The sequence below is a fragment of the Scyliorhinus canicula genome, chromosome 23 (assembly GCF_902713615.1).
Source record: "Scyliorhinus canicula chromosome 23, sScyCan1.1, whole genome shotgun sequence".
In the NCBI taxonomy this organism is placed as follows: domain Eukaryota; kingdom Metazoa; phylum Chordata; class Chondrichthyes; order Carcharhiniformes; family Scyliorhinidae; genus Scyliorhinus; species Scyliorhinus canicula.
This window is the reverse complement of record NC_052168.1, coordinates 11,317,200-11,343,417: the sequence shown is the minus strand read 5'-3', so window position 1 is coordinate 11,343,417 and position 26,218 is coordinate 11,317,200. Positions and strand designations below refer to the sequence as shown.

At 47.7% G+C, this 26,218-nt stretch overlaps 1 protein-coding gene across 2 annotated transcripts in view; it reads left to right on the top strand.

Annotated features, from left to right (window-relative positions):
* Nucleotides 1-26,218, top strand: part of LOC119956549 (serine/threonine-protein phosphatase 6 regulatory subunit 3-like) — a 107,623-nt gene that overhangs the window by 14,916 nt on the left and 66,489 nt on the right. For both annotated transcript variants that reach the window (XM_038783849.1, XM_038783848.1), the window contains exon 2: nt 11,846-12,078. In XM_038783849.1, coding sequence (XP_038639777.1) covers nt 11,852-12,078 — 227 coding nt within the window. In that variant the 5' untranslated portion in view covers nt 11,846-11,851. The remainder of the gene's footprint in view (nt 1-11,845; nt 12,079-26,218) is intronic.

Sequence of the window (26,218 nt, the reverse complement as noted above, 5' to 3'; positions counted from 1 at the left end):
TTTTCCAATTAAGGGGCAATTTAGCGTGGCCAATCCACCTACCCTGCACATCTTTGGGTCGTGAGGGAGAGAGACCCACACAGACACGGGGAGAATGCAAACTCCACACAGACAGTGACCCAGGGCCTGGGATCGAACCTGGGTCCTCTGCGCCGTGCTAGCCACCGTGCCGCCCTATGCTGCTTTGATTTCTTTGTTGCTTTGGTACTATTGACCACTCGCCTGCTCCAGTATCGTCTTCATGAGACTACTCACCATTGGGTCTTTTGATACTTGTACCAAAGGCCACAATAAATAGCTTTTGATGGGTTCTCCGAAGAGATGTCCCCAGGGATAGACCCTTTTCGGTATGCTTCCCCTATAATGGAGTTGAATGCACAAGGTCAGGCTCCATCTACATGTTGATGGTATCTTGTTTTACCATTTTGCCACTCCTTGGTGTCAAGACCTGCTTGACACTCTGTTCCAATTCTTTGGCTCAATGTTTCCAGCAAAACTGAAGCTCCACTTTTGAAATCCCATCTGCTACTACATGTGGGTCCACTTGATTTCAACCTCCCCTGTTGTTCTTCGATCAAATCCGATGGGGACGAAACGTTGATTGTGTTTTTTAAAGCTTGATTTTCTTCCCCATGTCAGTTCTGTCACTGCTGTATTCCAGCATTGAAACATCCTCTACATTTGCCCGTAACATTCTGCGTCGTTAATGAGACTTTGAACTGGAGGTGATAAAGGTAGCTTTGACAAGATTCTTTGACAAAGCCACCCAGCCAGTGACAAATTAGAAAACGTTCAAACTCTCTTACTCTTGCCATGTCCATTTCACCCTATGCACTTCCATCACCCAGCTTTCTGCTTGGCTTACTATGTCATTTTCTATTAGTTTCAAAATCCTTGTCTCTTAGCTTCAACTGCATGCACATGCTTACCAAATCTATTCAGCCCAAGTCCCTCCTCATGTTGGAGAAGGCCTGAGATGAGTTAAGACTGTTAAATGTTTCCGGGATGTACGATGAGGACAATACACACAACTAATGGAGTTTTGAGGGAAACAAACACACGTGAAAAACCTCTGCCGGTGATCACCAAGAGGCAACTCAATATTTAGGGGAGAGCAACTAAAACACCTGGCAGCGACCGGGGGAAATGTGAGGTTAGCAGAGCAAGAGGGAGACAAAGGAGAAAATGTGATGACAGCTTAAGAAACAAAACAGTTACAAGATTTGAGAACAGCGCTGACATGGAGAACTGTGATTGCTGATGCTGTGGGGAAAAAAACATTGTACCTGAAGAAGAAGAAATTGTTTGTGGGCCGTGGTTCCCATTTGGGAAATCTCTCTGAACTGAGACAAGGGTCACATATCAACTCGAGAGCTGCGACTCGTCGAGTGTTTAAATGCTGTTTTGATAGTGATTGGCCTGCAAGGGGATTGGAATGGATTAACTGGGTGTTATTGAAGTTGGTGGGTCAAGGTACCAAAGCTCAGCATTTATGTTTGAAGGCTGACATGGGAGGAGGTAGTTAAAGTGAAAAGTGTGAAGGTTTTGAACAAAAAGGGCCATTGTTGCCACGTTAACATAACACAACAGTTCAGAGTGGTTTGCTGATTATTTATCAGCTTGGGTGAAATGCTTGCAAACAATTGATTTTGACACAAGATAAGTTCAATAAGAATCCAAAGACTTTCTGTTCCCCTCTGTTTAGGGGAGGTAAATAAGTGATGATGTTCATCTGCTGTCTGTAGCACTAGCCCATTTTTACTCTGCTGGATGCTCTTTTGTGGTTCTGTCTCTCGTGGTTCTGTCTTTAAAAGCTGACCTAATACGGTTGTGAGCCTGCAACATTAATGATAGATCCCTGCTAATCACAAGGTGCTGTAGCTCCATCAAGTAGCCACAAATTGACACGGCAAGTATTGTTATGAGGGGTGGTGAGGTGGTTGTTAGGCACTCCAATTTCTGCTTGGTGGTTGTTCAGTGTCCCGATGGAAATGCAAATTTTTGGATGTAGGGCGAGAGTAGAATTTTGATCTCTCTCTCTCTCTCTTTCTTTCTTCCCCTCTCTCTTCCTCTCTCTCTCTCCCCCACTAGTCAGTTGGGCTTAGCCAAGAGAGCAGCTGCCTCCATCATTTTCAAGAAAGATGTAGTTAAGGGAGAAAATGTGTGGTGGAAAGGAGGGATCAGACTCGGACCTTTCCTGTGCCATTGGTACATACGCACATACTTTTGTCTGTTTCCATAACTAGTTTCATGGAACATCACTCTTCATCCAGCATGGCTGAGCAGGAGATCCTCCTCTTACTGCCTGCCATAGATAAATTGAGAGGAGTTACTGGTTGGTGGCCATGTTACGAGTGAACCTACCTTGGCCATCATGTCCCGGAGTGGAACTCAAACCCAGAGCTGCTGGGTCAGAAGCAGGGGTGTTACCCACTGCACCGCAAGACCTCCTGTGGAGGATTAGAAGAAAATTTGAAAACGTTGGAAGTGCCTCCCAGTCTCACTTCTAAGTTTCGGGGAATATAGAACCATTCATCTCTGAAGATAGCACGTTTAGCCAGGGTAGGTCAAAGCATGCTTTAATTTTCTGATCTGTGGAAGTACAAGAATGCAGTTTGAATATTATTGGAAAATTTGTATCATGGTTGGAGACCAGGGTGCAGTTTATATTGGATTGGAAATTTATTTCTATATTAATCCATATATTTATTCTTTATTCGACTTAATGCTGTCAGTAGTTTGCGATTCCATGGATAAAATCTTGCCTGAAAGTAATGACTGTGGTTAACCTTTTCAAATTACGTCACACTGCACCAATCAAATTGCCACCTCGCCTGCTATTTTAAACAAATCGAGTTAAAAGTTCACCAAAAACAAATATTCAGCTGCAGGTTACAGTTGAATTTGACACCTTTTAATTATTTCCTGAGGTTCCGGGTTGAGGAAAAATAAGAGAAGCAAGAGTGGGTCAGCAACCAGTAAAATGCAGGGTTACGGCTAACCCCGTTGTGGAGCAACTATAGAGTGCAGCCAAGGAATTAGAAACTCCACTATTGAGAGAGGTTTGTAGAATGTCAATGGGGGGGGGGGACGGGACGGATGGACGGGGTGGGGGGGGGTCTAATCGCAATACACTGGAGTGCCTCCCGCAGGGAGAAATGAGAATTGGATCCATGTGAATCTATCCACAATGCTGGTCCGTACATAGCACTTCATTTTTAAAAAAACTTGAGTACCCAATTAGTTTTTCCAATTAAGGGGCAATGTAACGTGGCCAATCTCCCTACCCTGCACATCTTTGGGTTGTGGGGGCGAAACACACGCAGACACGGGGAGAATGTGCAAACTCCATACGGACAGCGACCCAGAGCCGGGATCGAACCTGGGACCTTGGCACCGTGAGGCAGCAGTGCTAATCACTGCGCCACCATACATTCTTAGCACTTCATTTTTAAGAGGAAAAAAGCAACATTTTCCATCCTGCTTAACCTCGTCTGAATGCCAGGAAGAACTGATATGTGGCTGATGATCAGCAGACTGCCTTATCTCTCCTTTTCATCCTCCAAGGATAGCCATCCACTGCTTTGCCCTGGAAGCCATTCTTCGCATGTAATTGAAACAGTAAAGTTAGCAAGCTATTCCACTATAATGGGCATCACAGCTGCATCTGCACTTCCCACTGGCAATAGGAAAGTGATCCAAAGATTGGAAAACTGGATGATTTCTTTTTCTCCATCCCCTAGCCTCCGTGATCTAGCTGCTAACCAAGCTGGATTAGCTGAATCGACGCAGATCATAGGCTGAATTTTGGGCCTCGCGATCTGCATAGCTCCGTAGCACACCATCAGGGGGGCTGTGTGTTGCTCCCTTTGCTTTATATTTAAGTGCTGCTGTAGCAGGGCTGATGCAGCACATAAATGACCCCACATCAGAGTGGCTTTATGTTTCTGGGAGGGACTGGCTCACTGAAGCTAGGTCTCGTGCCCCTAAACACTGGCAAACACACTGGTAGGCACCCAACTGGAGGAAGGCTGGGGCTCTGGAATGCCATCCCCTGTCTATACACAAGTGTTTTGATTCTCGAGAGCCAGTGTCGTTTGCAGGCGGTGCCCCAGCAAGTAGTCAATTTCTTCATGACAGGATGGGGAGGGGGGGGGGGGGGGATGGAAAAAGTAGGGAAAGAGTCAAAATAAACAGTGCATGGAGTTCAAAATAGCAGAAGCTTGTTTTAATAAGCCCATCAAAAGAAGTGAGCCTTCTGGGATTGCAGTCATTTTCTAATTTAATAAGACAAACTAAAAACTCTAGAGAATGTTCTCAAATACCATAGCTGTGACTCTTCCCCCCCCCCCCCCCCCCCCCCCCCCCCCCCGGTACCTACCTCTTAAAATAAAGCAATTTCTTATTAACTCCCCCAGCAGAGACTTTGTATATAGGTGTACCAGTCTGCAACTACATGGGATAGTCACTTATCTTGTCTTTGTGCGCAATATCGGAAGACTTCTAAAAGGTAAATATCTGTTTTCTATCTCCATGTACCACCGTCCTGATGGTGTGCAGGTATTACTGAGGGCACAAATGGATTTAATGCTATATTTGCCCAAAAAAAAGCAGATCTCCGTTCAACCTAGATTCTGCTCGCTTGTTTTAAATGTGGCAGATGGTAAGTAAAATGTGTAAAGCACGGACAGGATACCATTTATCACAAAATTGTCAAAGGATCACTGGCTTCAAGAGTGCATTAATGATCATGTGACCTGTCCACATAAAGCATAACCGTATCCAGTGGTCTAATTTGTTTATAGATTTCTCTGCTTCCAAACTTGGATTGGATCTGTAGAGTATTTTTAGCTCCGATAAAATCCTGCTGATGGTAATGGGGAGGGGGCAGCTTTAGGGGAAGGAATATAAATAGAAATGGCAGCCTGAACTATGATAACTATTAAAATATATTGTCTCAAACTCCTTAATGTTATGATGATGGCGCCGGCGGCTGGGGAGGCAGAAATAGTAGCATCAGTGGATGCGGAGAAAGCTTTTGATAGGGTGGAGTGGAGTAACCTGTGGGAAGTGTTGAGGAGGTTTGGGTTTGGTGAGGGGTTCATCAGCTGGGTAAGTTTGCTGTACAGCTCCCCGGTGGCGACTGTGGTGACGAACGGGAGGAGGTCGGAGGACTTTCGGCTTTCCAGGGGGACGAGGCAGGGGTGCTCCTTGTCTCCCCTGCTCTTCGTGTTAGCGATTGAGCCCCTAGCCATGGCACTGAGGGATTCGAAGAGTTGGAGGGCGAGGAACACCGGCTGTCGTTATACGCAGATGATCTACTGTTGTACGTCGCGGATCCGGCTGAGAGGATGCCAGAGGTGTTGAAGATACTTGAGGAGTTTGGGGACTTTTCGGGTTACAAGCTCAATGTGGGGAAAAGTGAGCTGTTTGTCCTGCACCTGGGGGATCAGGAGAGGGAGATAGGTGAGCTCCCGTTGAAGAGGGCTGAGAGGAGCTTTAGATAGCTTGGGGTCCAAATAGCTAGGATCTTGGGGCCATGCACAGGCTTAACTTTTCGAGGCTGGTGGAGCAGATGGAGGAAGAGTTCAGGAGGTGGGACGCGCTGCCGCTCTCATTGGCGGGCAGGGTCCAGTCAATTAAGGTGACGGTGCTCCCGAGGTTTTTGTTTCTTTTCCAGTGCCTCCCCATATTGATCCCAACAGCTTTTTTCAAAAGGGTGAATAAGTCTATTCTCGGGTTCGTGTGGGCGTGGAAGGCCCTGAGAGTAAGGAGGGTATTCTTGGAGCGAAGAAGGGAGGTAGGAGGTTTGACGTTGCCCAACCTGTGTGAGTATTACTGGGCGGCGAATGTGGCAATGATTCGCAGGTGGGTGACTGAGGGGGAGGGTGACGCATGGAAGAGATTGGAGGTGGCGTCCTGTGTGGGTACGAGTCTGGAGGCTTTGGTGACGGCCCCACTTCCACTCCCCCCGGCAAAGTACTCCATGAGTCCGGTAGTGGTGGTGTCCCTCTAAATCTGGGGCAGTGGAGGCGGCATAGGGGGGAAGTGAAGGCCTCAGTCTGGGCCCCGATACGGGGCAATCACTGGTTTGCACCGGAGAATGGATGGTGGATTTGGGAGTTGGCACAGGGCAGGCATCAGACAGATTGGGGACCTCTTCCTTGATGGGAAGTTCGCAACTCTGGAGGGGAAGTGGAACCTCCCCCCTGGGAACGCTTTCAGGTATATGCAGATCAGGGCATTTGTTAAGCGTCAGGTGGCGGAGTTTCCGCGGCTGCCGCCAAGGGGAGTGCAGGATAGGGTGCTATCGGGGACGTGGGTCGGTGAGGGGAAGATCTCGGCAATTTATCAGCTGATGCAGCAGGAGGAGGAGGAGGCCTCAGTAGAGGAGCTCAAAGCGAAGTGGGAGGAAGAGCTAGGGGAAGAGATTGAGGATGGAACGTGGTCAGACACCCTGGAGTGGGTGAACTCGTCCTCTTCTTGCGCACGGCTCAGCTTAATTCAGCTGAAGATGCTGCATAGGGCGCACATGACAGGGGCCAGGATGAGCCGGTTCTTTGGAGGGGAAGGCAGGTGCGGGTGGTGGTCGGGAGGCCCAGCGAACCACACCCATATGTTTTCGGCATGTCCGGCCTTGGAGGGGTTTTGGATGGGGGTGGCGGGGATTTTGTCTGAAGTGGTCGGGTCTAGGGTCAGGCCAGGCTGGGGGCTCGCGATTTTTTGGATAGCTTCGGAGCCGGGAGTGCAGGAGGCGAGAGAGGCCGGCATTCTGGCCTTTGCGTCTCTAGTAGCCCGGCACAGGATTCTGTTACAGTGGAGGGATACGCGGCCCCCGAGTTCGGAGGCCTGGATCAACGACATGGCTGGGTATATCAAGCTGGAGAAGGTTAAGTTTGCCCTGAGGGGGTCGGTATAGGGGTTCTTTCGGCGGTGGCAGCCCTTCCTTGATTTCCTGGTGAAGGGGTGGAGGGTGGTCAGTCTCAGCAGCAACCTGGGGGGGGGGGGGGGGGGGGGGGGGGGGGGGGGGGGGTTCGGGGCTGGTTAAGGGGGTTTGTTTTTGCGACGGTGGGCTTGTTATTTTCTTCTTTCTTATATTGTTGTTTGTTATTATTTATTATTCTGTTTTGGGGGGGGGGGGGAGGGGAGGAGTTCTTGTTTCGGTGTAGAACCACACCATGTCTACTTTAACTGTGGGGAGAAAATTTGTTGTTGAAAAACTGGAATAAAAATTATTTTTAAAAAAAATTGTCTCAAACATTGTTTCTCCCTCTCCCGCTTTGTCTATGATTTCCTGTATGACATCGCGGTGCAAATCTGCTGAATGGGTTTGCAGTGCAGTATGTGTGTTTGCTGTTAGGGCTAGCCGCTGAACTGGGCGTCATTTATGGATTGGAGTATGTGGGCGGCCCAAGTGCGGGTGGATAGAGATGGCTGAAGTCATTGAAGTGCTGTGGTAATTTGAGAATGATTGCAGGAAGTGCCTGCCTTTGCTTCTCGAATAAGCAGAATAGCGCTTACCGAATGAAACAAAAAAAAACATTTGATGTTTAGTCACGTCGGTCGTCAGTCAGAGGAAGGGTTGCATGTAAATTGTGTGGGCTTACCCTGGGTGCTTTGCGTAAATCTATGAAGCAGATAATGCTAAGGCGTGGAGCATGTTGAGACGCAAAAGGAAATGGCTTCAGCTACATACCTTCGACTCATTCATAGGTCTAATGGGAATTTGCTGGCTTGTTAACTGAGATGTGGAGAGCAAGGAGAGAATGTGTCTTTTAATTTTAGAGGAATGGAGCTGGGATTAAGGGCAAAGGCCCATGGAGCAGTGCACAAACAGTGTTGCAAAGAGTAGGTTAGAACATGACTGTGAATGTTTGAGCTGTACTAACTCCTGGATCGATTGTCAGTCTAAACTGAGTCAGCTGAAGTAGCAATGGGTATTCGGGAGAGAATGTTCAAACGTGTTGCTGATTTAAAGCGGACACCAGGCGAGAGGATCAAATTTGAGCTCCATGAGGGTGGGGCGGTGGTTAGCACTGCTGCCTCACGGCGCCGAGGGCCAGGGTTCAATCCAGCCCTGGGTCACTGTCTGTGTGGAGTTTGCACATTCTCCTGTTGTCTGCGTGGGTCTCCCCTCTCACAACCCAAAGATATGCAGGGTAGGTGGATTGACCACGCTAAATTGCCCCTTAATTAGAATTAAAAAAAAAAGTTTGACCTCAGTCATGATGCTCCCCTTAGTCGAATAGCCTTCTGTGTCAATGGTCAAATCCGTTGTGTTGTACCTGGGCACTATGGAACCATGCCCAGCAAAGATTCAGGGCAACACCTTCAGAAGACTTAACAATCGAGATGTGTTGACATGGGAAGGAAATAGTTGTTGAGTAAGTGAAACTTGAATTAAAATCCTGCCTATTTTGGTTCAAAAAGTTGGAGCAAGTGAAATGTAGTTTAAAGAGGTCTCAAAGTGGATGCGCTGCAGTGAAATTTTTAGTTTTGAATTGCTGACCTTCTCCAGTGAGCCATACAATTTGCTCCATCTGCTTCGAAACGGGAGAGCACAATCTTTTTAAACTTGTCCAAATCCATCCCTAACTTGAATCAATCTTTACGCATGCTATGGCACAGCTACTCATTTCAAAATCAACATTATTTTCAGATGAATTACCGAGCTGTCTGTTGTGACGTTTTCTTTATATAGCACTGATTACAAATGGTAAAATTCATCTTGAGCCACCCGCACAGTCTGCTGCCCTGTAGCTTGGCGCCTCTTGCCCTGCCCACCTCCAATCTCTTGCAGGTCTCCTACTACACCCTGTTGCCAATTACTTGTAGCTCTCAAATTGGCCTTTCTTTATTGATGAGGCTAGGCAGTGAGAATTGAGTTGCTTGAAACCCACTGACTGCCCTGTTTTCATTGTGTATGTGTGCGCATGTTCACTCGCACACTTTTGATTTCTTGTTTTCCCTCATTGGACCCAGCAGTCTGTTAATCCCCTTAATTGCATTTGTGCTTGTCTCTGCTGTCGGTCTGTGATATCTAGTTATATTTTTTTCTTCTTGTTATTTCTTTGCTGAAGCCAGTGACTCATCCCGGGGTGCATTTCCGCCACTCCCTATAGCACTTAGTTACCTCAGCTTGATTGCCTGTTCCTATTACATGAGATAAGCAGTGAATACTGGCCGTTCATTGATCATTGATTGGTAGGAAATTGCAGCTGGACTTAATTTGTGCTCTATCCAATAGCCAGATGTGCACTCTACAGCAGGAAAAGGGGATTTTTCTTTATATACACCCTCTAGGCTTTTCTCCAGCTGTTTGCAGTGGTACATTTTGCAGTGCAGCCACTGCCGTTGGAAACGTGACAACCAATTTGCGCACAGCATGCTCCCACAAGCAGCAGTGCGATTATAACCGGGTAAGATAGTTTGGCATGATGGAGGTTAAAGAACAAATATTGGCTCGGACACTGGGGAAAACTTTCTGCACTTCTCTGAAATAGCGCACTGGTTTATTTTTTCGTCCACTTACAGCGTAGCAAGGGCCTCGGATGACCCCTCCGACAGTGCAGCACTCCCTCAGTACTGCGCTGGAGTGTCAGCCTGGATCTAACGGCACACTGCAGCATAAAATGATATCACCCCATTCCACGCAGTTTTGCGATGAGAACCTTATGCAATATATTTCCGCATTGAGAAGTTGGCCAGCTCTGTGTTGGGAAAAAATGGAAATGAGCATTCAACAATGACGCTATTTGTAGCTGGGCCTGCACAAAGGCCCCAGGCAAAAAGCACGATGAAAACTGAGAGCTCTGCCTCAGTTGGTTATTTTGTGTTTGAACCTGGTCCTTCTGGATATACAGAGAGAAGAATAATGGTCACGCTATGCTTCTTGAAGCAATCACATCCAAACCAGGTGAAAAATTGTCATGTCTGTGTTTTGATACATTGAGAAGAATTTCTGCAAGGAGTTCTGGAGTGATTAAATGTATTTCTTTGACATTGTTGTGGCCAGTGCTGTGAGATGATTATAGGGGTTTAGTTATAATGCTGCAAACATTTGAGAGCAGATTTTACTGGTTGAGTACTGAAGGAGTCTGCACGTCCTCCCCCTGTGTGCGTGGGTTTCCTCCGGGTGCTCCGGTTTCCTCCCACAGTCCAAAGATGTGCGGGTTAGGTGGATTGGCCATGCTAAAATTGCCCGTAGTGTCCTAATAAAGTAAGGTTAAGGGGGGGGGTTGTTGGGTTACGGGTATAGGGTGGATACGTGGGTTTGAGTAGGGTGATCATGGCTCGGCACAACATTGAGGGCCGAAGGGCCTATTCTGTGCTGTACTGTTCTATTCTATGATTGGACAGAGGGGAATGTATGTCCACAAGGGCAGTCTGCCTGATTTTCTCTCTTTCAAATAATGGATAGAATATTGGGTGGGCTCTTTTTTAAGGGCCTATATTCTTTTATGCGGAACATTCCTGTCTTTGCACACAAGTCCAATGCCTCAGGTACAGAAACAGGAAAAAAAAACCTGGGCATTGTGTAATAATCGTCGTGTGTGTGTGTATATATGTATTGCTGGTCTGTGTTAAATGGCCATCCTGGGCTTACTGCTGTTGATGGGGCCTAACGGACGAGGCCACTTGATTTCACCCTGGCTCCTCTTTCTCCCCATCTATTGTTACTTGTTCACTTTTCAAATGGTGAAGCACTCTCTTCATGCAGTGAGATTTCCTGCCTTCTCAGCTGCTATTTATTCCTTTTCCCTGCATTTTGCTTTCCCACTGCATTTTTGGGGGAGATTGGGTGGGTGGGGCAGCAGGGGAATGGGGGCTGGGGCAGCACTGGGATGGGGGCTGGGGCAGCACTGGGATTGGGGTGGGTACCTTGTCCAAGTTAGCTGTGCATCATTTATGATTCTGGGCTTGGGGTTGTTTGATCAAGGATATGATTGAATAACCAAGCCCGTTCCTGCTTTGTCCACTATATTCACACATACAGAAACAAGGGAAGATTGCCCTCTTCGTTTCAGCCCAAGGGTGGATCTGCATGGCTCAGTTACGAGCTTAATTCACCAACTGAGTCATCGAAGAACATCATCCTTTTTCCAATTGATTTTCTCCCTCTAGGATTTCCCCTCGATGCCGTTTTTCAGACCGCAGCCCTCGGTACTTTCCACTCCACACAACTGTTGCAGTCTTATTCTGTATTTTCTCCCTGTTGTTTTTCTATTGATTCTTGGGATATGAGTTTTTCTGGCAAGGCCAGAATTTCTTGCCCTAGTTGCCATTGAAAAGGTGCTGATGAGCAATCTCGAATGGCTGTAGCCTATGTGGTGAGAGTACTCTTAGTACCATTAGGTAGCAAGTTCTAGGACTTGGGAGTTCTTTGGTGGTGTTCCCATGGACCCATTGCCCCGTCCTTCTAGGCGGTGAGTTTGGGAAGTGTAATGGAACAATCGTGAGATGTGGTTCAATTGTGATGTACATGATTTGTTACATGTTTCATACCTGATTGCTTACAGTGTAAACTCTCCTGTCTAGAAATCTATTGTTCAGACACACCAGTTGAAAATGATTTGAACAGACCCAAGCAGCTCCACATCATTTTATTGCAGTACTTTAGGAGCAGAAATACGGAGGAACTCTCATTTGGATACATAAAACCGTTTTTATCACTGCTTTATAGTGTTATTCGCTTTTATGTTTCATTTATATCAACATTGTTTTCTTGTTCCTAGACTTGTGAAAATTAGACATTCTAACATCATTTAGAGAATCCCGAAATTCAGAAGTGACCCTGTCCCAAGCATTGCTGTGGTCCCATGATTTTATCTTTTCTTTCTTGCAGCACATCATGTTTTGGAAGTTTGATCTTCACACGACATCGCACATTGACACGCTCCTAGAACGCGAGGATGTCACGCTCTTTGAGCTTATGGACGAGGAGGACGTCCTACAAGAGTGTAAGGCCAACAATCGCAAGCTGGTGGAGTTCCTGATCCGGCCAAGCAGCATGGAGGCACTTGTCACCTGTATCACCATGGAGCCATCTGATGATATGGACGAGAAAGTTCGCTACAAGTAAGGGGTTGCCCCAAAGCGCTTGATCTCAGAGGAGAGAGGCGTTTGATAAAGAATCAATAATTTTGTCAAATTTCACACTGGGTTGTAAACCTATTTTCTTGCGCTTTACTGAAGGTATTGACACCTGTTGGGGTGCATTCCATAAGAATTGGCTACCCTCCAGTCCCTCATTCCATAAATACTGATTATCCAGCAATCCCTCATTCGCACTATCATTTTTCATTTATTACCGATGATGATGTGAGGGTTAGGCTGTGCAACTGTATCATGACTGAACTCAATCCCTCCTTGTCCAGAGTCCACACCAGTGCATTTTCTAGTAGCTATTGAGAGGGAATCATTGGAATGTGGAAACCTTAGATTTTATTTCTCTCCCGTCCTACAGTAATACCATTGTTGTGCAGTGTCAGGAAATTCCTTTTCAGAGAGGGGACCAGACTTTGCACCTTGTGTCTCTAATCCACATTGGGTAGTGTATTTAGCTTATGGGCTGAGTGAAAAGATGGAAGAGAGCAATTCTTTTTCCTCCGAATGTACAAGTGCTATTTTTCTACTCAGATTGGGAACCGAGACGGGTAAAAGGCCGGCGGCGGCCACAGTGCTGAGGCGGTTCATGGACCAGATGGGAGGGGTGGATCCTTGGAGGTTTATGAGGCTGGGGAGTTTTTGTTCTTCTCCCACGTCCACCAGGCTTACTCCCGGATTGACTTTTTTGTCTTCAGCAGGGCGTTGATTCCGAGGGTGGTAGGCGCGCAATATTCGGCGATAGCCATCTCAGATCACGCCCCGCATTGGGAGGGACCAACGCCCGATGTGGAGGTTAGAGGTGGGGCTGCTGTCGGACGAGGAGGTATGCGGGTGGGTCCGGAGGTGCATAGAGGGGTATTTGGAAACTAATAATAATGGGGAGGCGCAGGTGGGGGTGGTCTGGGAGGCTGAAGGCGGTGGTTAGTGGGGAGCTGATTTCCATCGGGGCATATAGGGAGAGGGAGAGGTTGGTGGAAGAAATGGTGAGGGTGGATAGGAGGTACGCGGAGGTCCCGGAAGAAGGGCTATTGAGGAAGCGTCGTAGTCTCCAAGTGGAGTTTGATATATTGACCACCAGGAAAGCGGAGGCTGAGTGGAGGAGGGCGCAAGAGGCGGTATATGAATACGGGGAGAAGGCGAGTCGGATGCTGGTGCTCCAGCTCCGGAAGCGGGAGGCGGCGAGGGAGATAGGGGGAGTTAGGGATGGAGGAGGGAGTCTGGTATGGAGTGCGAGGGGCATTAACGAAGTGTTCTGGACCTTCTATGAGGAGTTATACTGGTCAGTGCCCCTAGTGGAGGAGGGAGGAATGGACCACTTATTGAGCAAGCTGGAGTTCCCGAGAGTGGAGGAGGAGCAGATGGAGAGTCTGGGGGCGCCAGTTGAGCTGGTTAATGCGATGGGGAGCATGCAGTCAGGGAAGGCACCGGGACCCGATGGGTTCCCGGTTGAATTTTATAAAAAATTTTCAGACCTGCTGGGCCCGCTGCTAGTGTGGACCTTGAATGAGGCAAGGGGGGGGTGGCGATTTGCCCCCGACGATGTCCAGGGCGTTGATCTCATTGATTCTGAAGCGGGATAAGGACCCCCTTCAGTGTGGATCATATAGGCCGATTCCGCTCCTCAATGTAGATGCGAAACTGCTGGCCAAGATATTGGCCAGGAGGGTGGAGGATGTGGTGCCGCAGGTTATTCACGAGGATCAAACGGGTTTTGTGCAGGGGAGGCAGTTGAACGTTAATGTGCGGAGGCTTCTCAATGCCATAATGATGCTGGCGGTGGACGGGGTTGGCGGAGATAGTGGCGTCGATGGATGCAAAGAAGGCCTTTGACAGGGTGGAGTGGGGATACCTTTGGGAGGTTTTGAAGAGGTTCCGGTTTGGTGAGGGATTTATTAGGTGGGTGAGGCTGTTGTATGATGCCCCGGTGGCGAGTGTGGTGACGAATGGGAGGAGGTCGGAGAACTTTCGGTTGTATCGGGGGACGAGGCAGGGGTGCCCCCTGTCTCCCCTGCTGTTTGCATTGGTGATCGAACCCCTGGCCATGTCGCTGAGGGAATCGAGGAACTGGAGGGGATAGTGCGGGGGGGGGGGGGGGGGGCAGCATCATCGGCTGTCGTACGTTGTTGTACGTGGCAGACCCGGCGCGGGTGGTGGGGGTGGGGGGGGGGGGGGGGGGGGGGGATGCCAGAGGTGATGAGGATTCTTGGGGAGTTCGGGGACTTCTCTGAGTATAAGCTCAACGTGGGGAAGAGTCAGCTGTTCGTGGTGCATTCGGGGGACCAGGAGAGAGAGATAGGGGAGCTTCCGCTGAAAAGGGCAGAGAGGAGCTTCAGATACCTGGGGTTCCAGATAGCCAGGAGCTGGGGGGCCCTGCATAGGCTCAACTTTACGAAGCTGGTGGAGCAGATGGAGGAGGAGTTTAGGAGATGGGATGTGTTGCCACTCTCACTAGCGGGCAGGGTCCAGTCGGTCAAAATGACGGTGCTCCCAAGGTTTCTGTTCCTCTTCCAGTGTCTACCTATCATGAAACCGAAGGCTTTTTTCAGGAGGGTCAGTAGGAGTATCGCGGGGTTTGTGTGCGCAGAAGACCCGAGGGTGAGGAGGGTATTCCTGGAGCGGGGTAGGGAAGTGGGCGGATTGGCGCTGCCCAACCTGTGTGGGTACTACTGGGCTGCGAACGTGGCAATGATACGTAGGTGGGTGATGGAGGGGGAGGGGGTGGCATGGACTAGGTTGGAGGCGGCGTCTGTGTGGGTACGAGCCTAGAGGCGCTGGTGACGGCGTTGTTGCCGCTCCCCCCAGCAAGGTATTCTACGAGTCCGGTAGTGGTGGCTACCCTCAAAATCTGGGGGCAGTGGAGGGGGCATAGGGGGGAGGTGAAGGCTTCAGTTTGGTCCCTGATACGGGGGAACCACCGGTTTGTACCAGGGAGGATGGACGGAGGGTTTGTGAGCTGGCACAGGGCAGGTATCAGGCGGGTGGGGGTTCTCTTTCTCGATGAGAAGTTTGCGACCTTAGAGGAGGTGGGTCTCCCCCCAGGGAATACCTTCAGGTATATGCAGATTAGGGCGCTGGTTAGGCGGCAGGTGGCGGGGTTTCCACTGTTGGTGCCAAGGGTGGTTCAGGACAGGGTGCTCTCAGGGACGTGGGTTGGTGAGGGGAGGATCTCGGCAATCTACCAAGTGATGCAGGAGGGGGAGGAGGAGCTGGGAGAGGTGATCGATGAGGGGACGTGGGCGGATGCTTTGGGGAGGGTGAATTCCTCCTCCTCTTGCGCGCGGCTTAGTTTAATCCAACTAAAGGTGCTGCATAGGGTGCATATGACTGGGACAAGGCTGAGCCGGTTCTTTGGGGGAGACGCCAGGTGTGGCAGGTGTTCGGGGAGCCCAGCAAACCACACCCACATATTCTGGGCGTGTCCTGCGTTGGCGGGCTTTTGGAGGGGTGTTGCGGGGACCTTGTCAAGGGTGGTTGGCTCCAGGGTGGAGCCGGGCTGGGGGCTCACAATATTCGGGGTAGCATTGGAGCCGGGAGTGCAGGAGGCGAAAGAGGCCGGTATTCTGGCCTATGCGTCCCTGGTAGCCCGGCGCAGGATTCTTTTACAGTGGAAGGATGCGAAGCCCCCAAGCGTGGAATCCTGGAGCAACGACATGGCTGGGTTCATCAAACTGGAGAGGGTCAAGTTTGCCCTGAGGCGGTCGGTGCAAGGTTTCTTCCGGCGGTGGCAGCCTAGACTTCCTGGCGAAGCATTTGGGGGTGGTCAACTTCACAGCAGTAACCCGGGGGGGGGGGGGGGGGGGGGGGGGGGGGGTTACTTGTTTGCTATGGGGGATGGGTGTGTGGTTTCATGCTCATTATTTTTGTTAATTTTTTGCTTTTGTATTTGGGGGCGGGTACTGTTTTTCTTTGTTTTGTTGGTTAAAATCTGTTGAAAATTTGAATAAAATTTATTATTTTTTTAAATTGGGAACCGAGAACACAGCGGTTTAGGGAATTGGTGATGTGCGTTTATACCTACGCATGAATCTTTATTTTAAGAAAAGCTATTTTAATATGCAGACTGCTTTGATGGGAGTTGGCGCTTTGCACCATCTCTATCTTCATTCCCAGAACTCAGTTGTGTAGTTTCATGCCTTCTGCCAGCCCCCCCCCCCCCCCCACCTCACACCGCTGCAACAACCTCCTTACTGCGAAAGTGTGCAGCATTTCAAATCCTGAGCCTTTTATTGCTGTTCATCAGAATGTCTTTTTTTTTTCTCTGCCGCCCATTTTCTCCACATCCTTCCTCGTCAGGAGGAATAGCCCCCCCCCCCCCCCCCCCCCCCCCCCCAAATATCCCTGTTGACCTCCCCCCTGAATTTACTCCGCTTTAATCAGTTCCAAAGTATTTTGACTCTCTTGGAAAAAATGAAAAGCGCTTATTGTCACGAGTAGGCTTCAATGAAGTTACTGTGAAAAGCCCCTAGTCGCCACATTCCGGCGCCTGTCCGGGGAAGCTGATACGGGAATCGAGCCGTGCTGCTGGCCTGCTTGGTCTGCTTTAAAAGCCAGCGATTTAGCCCAATGAGCTAAATCAGCCCCTTGCAATCCACTTGCAAAGTAGACCTCGGCACCATGGTCACAAGTCTCAATAAACAAACGGCCTTGTCTGCCCAGGGCTTGTGCATATGCAAATATTAGATTATCTGCATACATATATTGGGGCGTGATGTGGTCAGTTGTGAGGTAGCAGGAAATTCAGCGACAGTCCTGCTGAACATGACTGGTCAGTCTTGCCTCTTATTTTTGAAAGAGGTGATGCATTACTGGGTTGTATGGTGGACTGTGAATTCCTCTTTAATTCCGTACCTTAAAATAACCCAATATTCTGTGAGCTCTTCCTTGTGATACCAACAGTATCAAAAGGCATGTATAATATTTTTAAAAGGAAACTCCAAAACGCACTGATTGTTTCCCAAAGGATTGTAGACAGTAAAACAGCCTTAATCATCACATAGAATAAATCTTAACGATTTGAGATCATTTGGGCAATTTTTGTTCTTTCTAAAAATTTACAGTACGCAATCCTTTTTTCTCAATTAAGGGGCATTCAGCATGGACAATCCACCTACCCTGCTTTGGGTTGTAGGGGTTAGACCCACGCAGACATGGGGAGAATGTGCAATCTTAATATATTTTTCTTTCCATAAGACATCGGAGCAGAATTAGGCCACTCGGCCCATCGAGTCTGTTCTGCCATTCAATCATGGCTGATATTTTCTCATCCCCAATCCCCTGCCTTCTCCCCATACTTTTTTAATCCCCTTTTCTCCTATAGTAACTGGTTGTTGCTAAGTATAACTTCACAGGCAGCGTACACTTGTGTCTCCTCCATATGCCTGCTGTTTCATGTGTGACTCTGGACTCTCAATGTTAGTACAGTTCTCGTCTCGAAAGCCACCGTAGCTTATGCAGAGTCCAATCCTTCCCCACCCAGTTTCAAGCAGGAAGCCCAACAATTATTGATCCATTAGCAACATTAGTTGACAGTTCCCACTCCTTAGTCACCATTTATTTCCCCATTTATCTCCAAAGTTGGGGTAGCACAAGTGGATAGCACTGTGGCTTCACAGCGCCATGGTCCCAGGTTCAATTCCCTGCTGGGTCGCTGTCTGGGTCGTTCTCCCCGTCTCTGCGTGGGTTTCCTCCGGGTGCTCTGGTTTCTCCTCACAGTCCAAAGACGTGCAGGTTAGGTGGATTGGCCATGATAAATTGCCCTTAGTGACCAAAAAGGTTAGCTGGGGTTATTGGGTTACGGGGATCGGGTGGAAGTGAGGGCTTAATTGGGTTGGTGCAGACTCGATGGGCCGAATGGCCTCCTTCTGCACTGTATGTTCTATGGCAACTTTGTCACTAAGACTGAGGCCATAAGTTCAGCCCTCTTTGCTGCATCTTTCCTTTACCTTGCATCTTTCTCTTCCTGTCCTGTCTCCCCACATAGGTCCCTCCAAGCTTACCTTGCCCATGAGACCCACCTTTAGCTCTCTTAGCTGTCTTCGCCCTGAATTGCCGACCGCTCAATTTCCTTCCCTGGTGCCATACTGGCTGATATTGTAAACAGATCCCTCTCTTTTGATGCAGCCAAACTCTTCAAATCTGCTGCTATCATTCCCTCAGAAAGCCAACCATAAATGACTTGCAGTCACTTTGTGTCGAAGACTTTTGCGACCAGGTCATGTAATGAGATAGTGGGACAGGTGACCAAAAGGAATGGGGAGCAAGGCAATAGTGGGCTTTGAGCATGAGGCTGAGAAGTTTGAAACTGAGGCATTGCTGGACTGGGAGCCTATATAGGCCAGTGAACACAAGGTTGAAGGGGGAATAAGTTACGATGCAGGTAGCAGAGTCTTGTGTTTAAAAAAAAATAATAAAAAATTTAAAGGACCCAATTCATTTTTTTCCAATTAAGGGGCAATTTAGCGTGGCCAATCCAGATACCCTGTATATCTTTGGGTTGTGGGGGCGAGACCCATGGGGAGAATGTGGAAATTCCATGCGCACAGTGACCTGGGGCTCGGATCGAACCTGGGTCCTCGACGCAATGAGGCAGCAGTGCTAACCACTGTGCCACCTTGCTCCAACGGGCAGCAGAGTTTTGCTAAAGTTTACTGATGCATCGAGGGACCCTTAGAATAACCAAGTCGAAAGGTAACAGAAGGGTGGGTGTTCCAAGATATTCTAGCCCTAGAACTTCTTGAAGTGTGTTGAAAATGAACATTTGCAGAAGTAAGAAACCTCATGGCCCACTCATTCTTTCTCATTATCCTCACTTTATTTTAAACTCTCTTTAATGCACATTCTCTTAGACAAAGAACAATACAGCACAGGAACAGGCCCTTCGGCCCTCCAAGCCTGTGCCAATCACATGTCCTATCTAGATCAACTGCTTCTAAACCCTGTCTGTTCATGTTTCTATCCAAATAAGTCGCCGCTAACGTATCTGTCTCAACCACTCACTTGGCAGTGCATTCCAGGCCACCACCACCCTCTGTTTAAAAAAAAAACTTCTGCACATCTCCAGTGAACATCCCCCCCACCACCACCACCACCTTGAACTTGTGCCCCCTTGTAATTATCATCTCCACCCTGGGAAAAAGCCTCCAACTGTTCACCCTATCTATACCCCTCATAATTTTATAAACTTCTATCAGGTCGCCCCTCAGCCTGCGCATCTCTAGGGAGAGCAATCCCAGTTTGTTCAATCTCTGCTCACAGCTAATGCCCTCCATACCAGGCAACATCCAGGTTGAATGATTATTAAAATTAGGAAATGAGCCTCTTGCCAATTCAGATACCCAGTGTCACCATTAAGCATTCTTTAGATCAGTTGTATAACTGTTCTGTACAGAGTAAAGCTCTGCTCCCTCTATTCTGCCTCAGATCCACCATTGGAGAACCAGTATACAATTTTTCCCTTTCTCACAGCAGCCACCCTGTGGCCAGTCGAGGTGAATTAGCCAAATGTTGCTACAGTACCAAGCTACCCCACTAATGATGAACTGACACCACATTTCTATCCTCCCCCGCCCCCCCCATCCTAGTGATGTTCCTTCATTTCCTACAATCGTGCATCTTTAACATCAGCCTAGCAATTAAATTCAATGGGAAGAGAAAAAAACGCTTTAGGCTAAATATTATCGATGGCCTGAGTATTTCCACAGCTTCTATTGTATCCATTAAGCTACCTCACATGGTCAACTCTGCTAATTTGCACTTTCTGCAGGAAGGGGTAGAACTGCCGATTAGGATCCTCAGAAGTGCCATTAAAGATACTAAATCCCTGGCAAAATCTGAATTTACTTACTCAAACACCGTAAACTGCTGGAACCTAATTATAAATGGGCAGAATTACAGAATGGTATCCCAAAACACTGGTAAAAGTCCTGTAATAAGAATGTAATTTTAGTTATTTGGTCACGCTAAAGCAGTAATCCTCCTGGTAATTGAAGATATTGGCCCTAAATTTTACATTTAATTCTCTTTGCCCCCCCCTCCCCGTCACCCTCCCCGCAGTAGATTCTGATTTGAGCGTACACCGATTCACGTTTAAAAAAGAACATCAGACTGATGCCTCTGGTGTTGCTTCTGTTGAAATTTGTAATGTGTGCCAATTGTCAGAATATTGCATCTGGGTCAGAAGATTATGGAGTCGTGCAGCACAAGAGCTCCCTTCAGCTGATGAATTAGATTGATATTCTAATGCTGTGCTGAGGGAGAAGCCGGATTGTCTGAAAATGACGTCCGTCAGATGAAACGCAAAACCCGGGGTTGTGTGTGCGCCTCCTCCTCTGAAGAGATTATTGCATCTGATGATCTTGTGCGCAGAGCTGGGGGAGGGGGTTCCTGTGTCCCTGCCAACATTCCTCACACTAACTAAAACCACTAAAAATAGCGCAGATGGGTTCATTATGCGGCTGTTCCAGATGTAGAACAGTTGCAATTTTTACCTTAAAAAAACAAATCGCACTTCCATAGAATCCCCACAATGCAGGAGGAGGCCATTCGGCCCATCGAGTCCGCACCGACCCTCCGAAAGAGCACCCTCACTAGGCCCACTCCCCCGCCCTATCCCCGTATGCCCACCTAACCTGCATACTACTACAGTAATCATGTGAAGCATCTTGAATCTTATTAGGATATGTTGCATGAGTCAGAATTTATGAATAGAAAAATACTTCTGATTGCAAAAAGTCGCCTTTTTAAAACTAAAATGGGTGCCCATTTCGGAGGGACTTGCATTTATATAACTAATTTCACCACTTGGGGACATTCCAAAGTGCCACTTTTTGTAGGAAACGCATCAATAATAGTAATCTTTATTAGTGTCACAGGTAGGTTTACATTAACACTGCAATGAAGTTACTGTGAAAAGCCCCCAGTCGCCACACTCCGGTGCCAGTTCGTTTACACGGAGGGAGAATTCAGAATGTCCAATTCGCCCAACAGGCGACTTGTGGGAGAAAACCAGAGCACCCGGAAGAAACTCACGTCGACACGGAGAACATGCAGACTCCGCACAGACAGTGACCCAAGCTGGGAATCGAACCCAGGTCCCTGGCGTTGTGGAGCAACAGTGCTAACCACTGTGCTACCGTGCTGCCCATTAAATTTGTGCACAGCAGGATCTCACAAACGGCAGTGAAATGTAATAACCAAGCGTTCTGATTTGTGATGGTTGAGGGATAAAATTTAGCCAGAACACTGGGAAGAACGCCTCTGTCACTCTTTGAATTATGTCATGGGATCTTTCTCTTTCACCTGAGAGCGCAGGTTGGCCCCCAGTTGAAAGTCTCACTTGAAAGGCTGCACTTCTGACACTGCAGCATTCCCTCCGTACTGCACAGAGAAGTGTCCGATTTAAGTCCTCCTGTTCTTGGGATGAATTGAACCCATAAACTCTTGAGTGTTACTTATTAAGCTAAGGCTGTCCACTTTGAGTCTTGATCGCCCTGTATGTTTGAATTTTCATTATGTAGGTTGTATGGAAATTGGGGCTCCACCTACACGAGCACTGTCCATTCAAGAGCTCTGCAGGCACACGGTGTTGTATTTTAACCCTTAGACCAAAACTATCCCAAATCCTGCAACACATCATCCCTTTGATCTCCTTACAACGAGTGGATTACTTTTGAAGTGCAGTCTCTATTGATATATAGGCTAACGTGCCAGCAATTTGAACGCAGCAACATTCCGCACCCACCATTGAGATGTGCTACCAGGTTTTCTTTATTTGCTCACAGATGTGGGAATCGTTGGCTTAGCCAGCATTTATTGCCCATTCCTAATTGCTCTCGAAGTGGTAGTGAGCTGCCGTCTGTCCATTTGGAGTAGGTACACCCGCAGTGCTGTTCAGGAGGGAGATCCAGCATTTTGACCCAGCGACAGTAAAGGAACAGCAGTATAGTTCCAGGTCAGGGTGGTGAGGGGCGTTTGCAGGTGACGGTGTTTCCTTGCAACTTCAAGGTGGTGTAGAGGGTTTGGAAGGTACCGTTGCCAGTCGTGGTGAAGGATGAATGTTGACCAGATTGGTGAGGTTTCAAATATTGCCATTGATCTGTTACATTCACCTGAGTCAATGAGCAGTGCCTTGAGAGATGGTGCCTCCAGTAATGTAATCCTCCTTTGGTACAGTGCTGAAGTGTTGGCCTTGGGAGTGAAACATAAAGCCATGACCATGTGACTCAGGCAAAAATTTAGACAAATGAACCACACTGATGCACCAGTAACTATTTTTATTGGTCTTAGTAGCAATTCTCAGACATAGCAAACACTGATACTAAAAGTGTGGAGTATGTCATGTTTGTAATTGCAACTGTGGTGTGGCAGGTTCCTCGCTAGTGGATGGGGGAGATGGTCATGTCACTGGACTAAATCTAGGGTCCAGCTAACGCTGTGGAGACGTGTTAAAATCTCACCACGGCAGCTGGTGGAATTTAAATGAATAAATCTGGAATATAAAGCCAGTCTCCGTGTTAGTGACTGTTGACTTTCTAAAATACTGTCTGGTTCACTAATCCAAGATGGAGCCGGAGCATGGCAACTCTGCGAGCTCTCTCACCCAGACCCTTTTCTTTTATCTCTTATCACCATTCTGATTTACTAAAACTCTTTTCCACTTCATATCTCACGTATTTGCTTTGTTTGGCCCCTTGTTCCGCACTGTAACCTATCACTGTTTGTCGATGTACCATTTGTCAATGTACTCTGTCGATTATTCTTTTTTTGTCGGACTATGTACACGTATTGTGTACGTTCCCCTGGCCGCAGAAAAATACTATTCACTGTACTTCAGTACATGTCACAATTAATCAAATCAATCAAATGTCCCTTTAGGGGAGGGCATCTGCCGTCCTTACCTGGTCTGGCCTACATGTAAATCCAGACCCACAGCAATGTGAACAAAGAAAAGTACAGCACAGGAACAGGCCCTTCGGCCCTCCAAGCCTGTGCCAATCATGATGCCCTACCTAAAAATAAAAAGAGAAAAGTACAGCACGAGGGGTTGGCTCGTGACTGCTGTTCAGTTCTGGCCTTGCCAGTGACGCCCGCATCTCACAAAGGAATAAACCAAGAACGAGGTGATTGAGAAAAACTGTCTTCCGTACCTCTCATTTGAGGATATTAACAAAGGCCCTTGCTTCCGATTAAACGTGAATGTGGGGGAGGATGGCAGTCATGCAGAAAGGAAGAGCGCATTAACTTGGTCGAAAATGGAGAAGTGTCATATCCTCCAAGACACACCGTGCAGTTGTATTCGTAAGCTGACAAACTCTGCTGATCTGATGCCTAGATCCTGCTTGTATTCTACAAAATTCAGAGACAGTTGCAACAGTGGCACAATGAAATGCTGCGTGACTAATGATATTGTGCAAAGAACTGTTTCACAATGATTGACATGAAAATAAAAGCAATATTGAACTCTGAACGTTAACGCTTTCTCTCTCTCCGCAGTCGCAGCAGGACTAGCTGAGTATTTCCAGCGCACTTTTTAATTGGCAATAATTGACCCTCCTTTTACATCAGTGTTACATCAAGGCCAGAAACACAGCCACACATCAAGGAAAGGATTAGAAGGGGCTTTTCTTAATGCAATAGGAGTCGGGTCCATTCAATCCCCAGTGGCTCACCGGTCACCAAAAACTCAAGTGGTTGCAAAGGAATTGTTAGCTGTTGCTCATAGCTGCAATCTGATGTAATGAAAGTTGGACAACAGTATCGAGGCAGAGCAAAATACTGCATATGCGAATGCAGCCAGCAGAAGGCTGTGGAAATGTGAAGGCAGACAGCATTCAGTAGATCAGGCAGTGAGAGAGAAAGAGTTAACCTCGCAGGTTGATGAGCTTTTGCCAGAACTGGGAAATTAGATGTGTAACAGGTTTTAAGCAACCATTGAGGCAGGGAGAGGAAAGAACAAAAGGTTGTGATAGGCAGGAAAGCAGGCGAGATTAAATAACAGGCAAATGGATTGTTGGCCTTTATTTCAAAGAGAATTGAGTATCAAAATAGGGAGTAAAAGCAAATTACAGTGGATGCTGGAATCTGAAACAAAAACTGAAAACGCTGGACAATCTCAGCAGGACTGGCAGCATCTGTGGAGAGAGAATGGGGCTAATATTTCGAGTCTGGATTACTCATCCAGAAGTTTTAAGGCAGCACGGTGGCGCAGTGGTTAGCACTGCTGCCTCACGGCGCCGAGGTCCCAGGTTCGATCCCGGCTCAGGATCGCTGTCCGTGTGGAGTTTGCACATTCTCCCCGTGTTTGCTGTTTGCGTGAGTTTCTGCCCCACAACCCAAAGATGTGCAGGGTAGGTGGATTGTCACGCTAAATTGCCCCTTAATTTGAAAAAATGAATTGAGTATTCTAAATTTATTTTATTAAAAGAAAGTGTGTTCAAGGCTGTGGTAAATAGATTTTTAATCAATAAGGGAATCAAGAGTTATCCGGATAAAGCGGGAAAAGTGTTCAGGATCATATCAGATCGTTCATGATCTCATTGAATAGCAGAAGAGCCTCGATGTGTCATGGCCTACTTCTGCTTCTACATCTTGTGGTCTTCTGAATGATGGCGTGAACATTAGGGGATGGTAACTGGGAAAGTAAAGAAACAAAATACGGGTCTAGAGGATGTGTTGACGGGAATGGATTCTGCTGTTTACAAAAGACCTATCTTTTGTGATTTTAATGTCCTGCCTTCCACCCTAACTAGACATTACCTATTTGTACACCCCACCATTTCTGTAACTAGATGTCATTGTTTAAAAATAAAGTGTTGTCGATTTAAAACGTCAAGAGAGGTGAAATATTTTCTGAGGGTAATAATCTTTATTAGTGTCACAAGAAGTTTACCTTTAACACTGCAATGAAGTTACTGCGAAAATCCCCATGTTACCACACTTCAGCGCCAGTTCGGGTACACAGAGGGAGAATTCAGAATGTCCGATTCACTTCACAAGCACGTCTTTCGGGACTTGTAGCAGGAAACCGGAGCACCTGGAGGAAACCCATGCAGACAAGGGGAGAACGTGCAGACTCCACGCAGACAGTGACGCAAGATGGGAATCGAACCCGGGTCCCTGACGCTATGACGCGACAGTGCTAACCACTGTGCTACAGTGAGAGTCTTTGGAACACACTTCCTGAGAAGGTGGGCGAAGCAGAGTTATTTTAAAACAGAGGAGCAAAGATTCTTGGTAAGAAAGGGGGTGTTAGGTTATCGTAAGTGGGATGCAGATGTGAGGTTACGATCAGATTAGTCATGATCGGGGGGCTAATTGGCCTTTCCATCCTCGTTTGTATGTTCATTTCTTCTAGTCTGAGAAAAGCTCAGAAACTTGGAACACAGTCCCTGTTCCTAGATGCTAAAAGATGTGCTGAGCATTTGCAGCATTTTCCCGTTTTCATGTTTGGTAGAGTGGTAAATTTTCGGTCCTGCAAGAAGAGAGGGATATCTGGTGCAGACGACCGGGGAAAGGAACACCATGTTGAGTTTCTATCTTCCACTTCCAAGGTTGTCAGTCCTCATGTATGAGTCATGGTAGATCAAGAACGCACTGGCTGAATAACGCCGCTGTGCGAGAATCATGGGTTTGAGTCGGGGGGGATGGATAGTGTATACAGGAGATGCAGGGAAGTGGGACTGGTCAAGGTGAGGGATTTGTATTTGGAGGAAGGGTTCACCAGTCTGGAGGAGCTAAGGGAGAGGGTAGAGTTGCCGAGGGGTAGCGAGTTCAGTTATCTACAGGTTAGGGACTTTGAACGAAAGGCCTGGAAGGGGTTCCCTAGATTGCCGGGAGCAACTGCTGCTTCCTGATGTGGAATGGGAAGGAAGAATTGGGAATATATATAAGTGACTGGGGGAGCAGGGAGGCGAGCGAGTGGTGAAGATCAAGGAGAAATGGGAAGCGGAGTTGGGAATGGAGATCAATTGGGAAGTATGGAGTGAGGCACTGCGAGGGGTAAACGGGACCTCCTCTTGTGCAAGGATGAGCCTGATACAGTTTAAGGTGGTGCACAGGGTGCAGATGACTCTGGCGAGAATGAGTGGATTCTTTCAGGGGATAGCAGATGAGT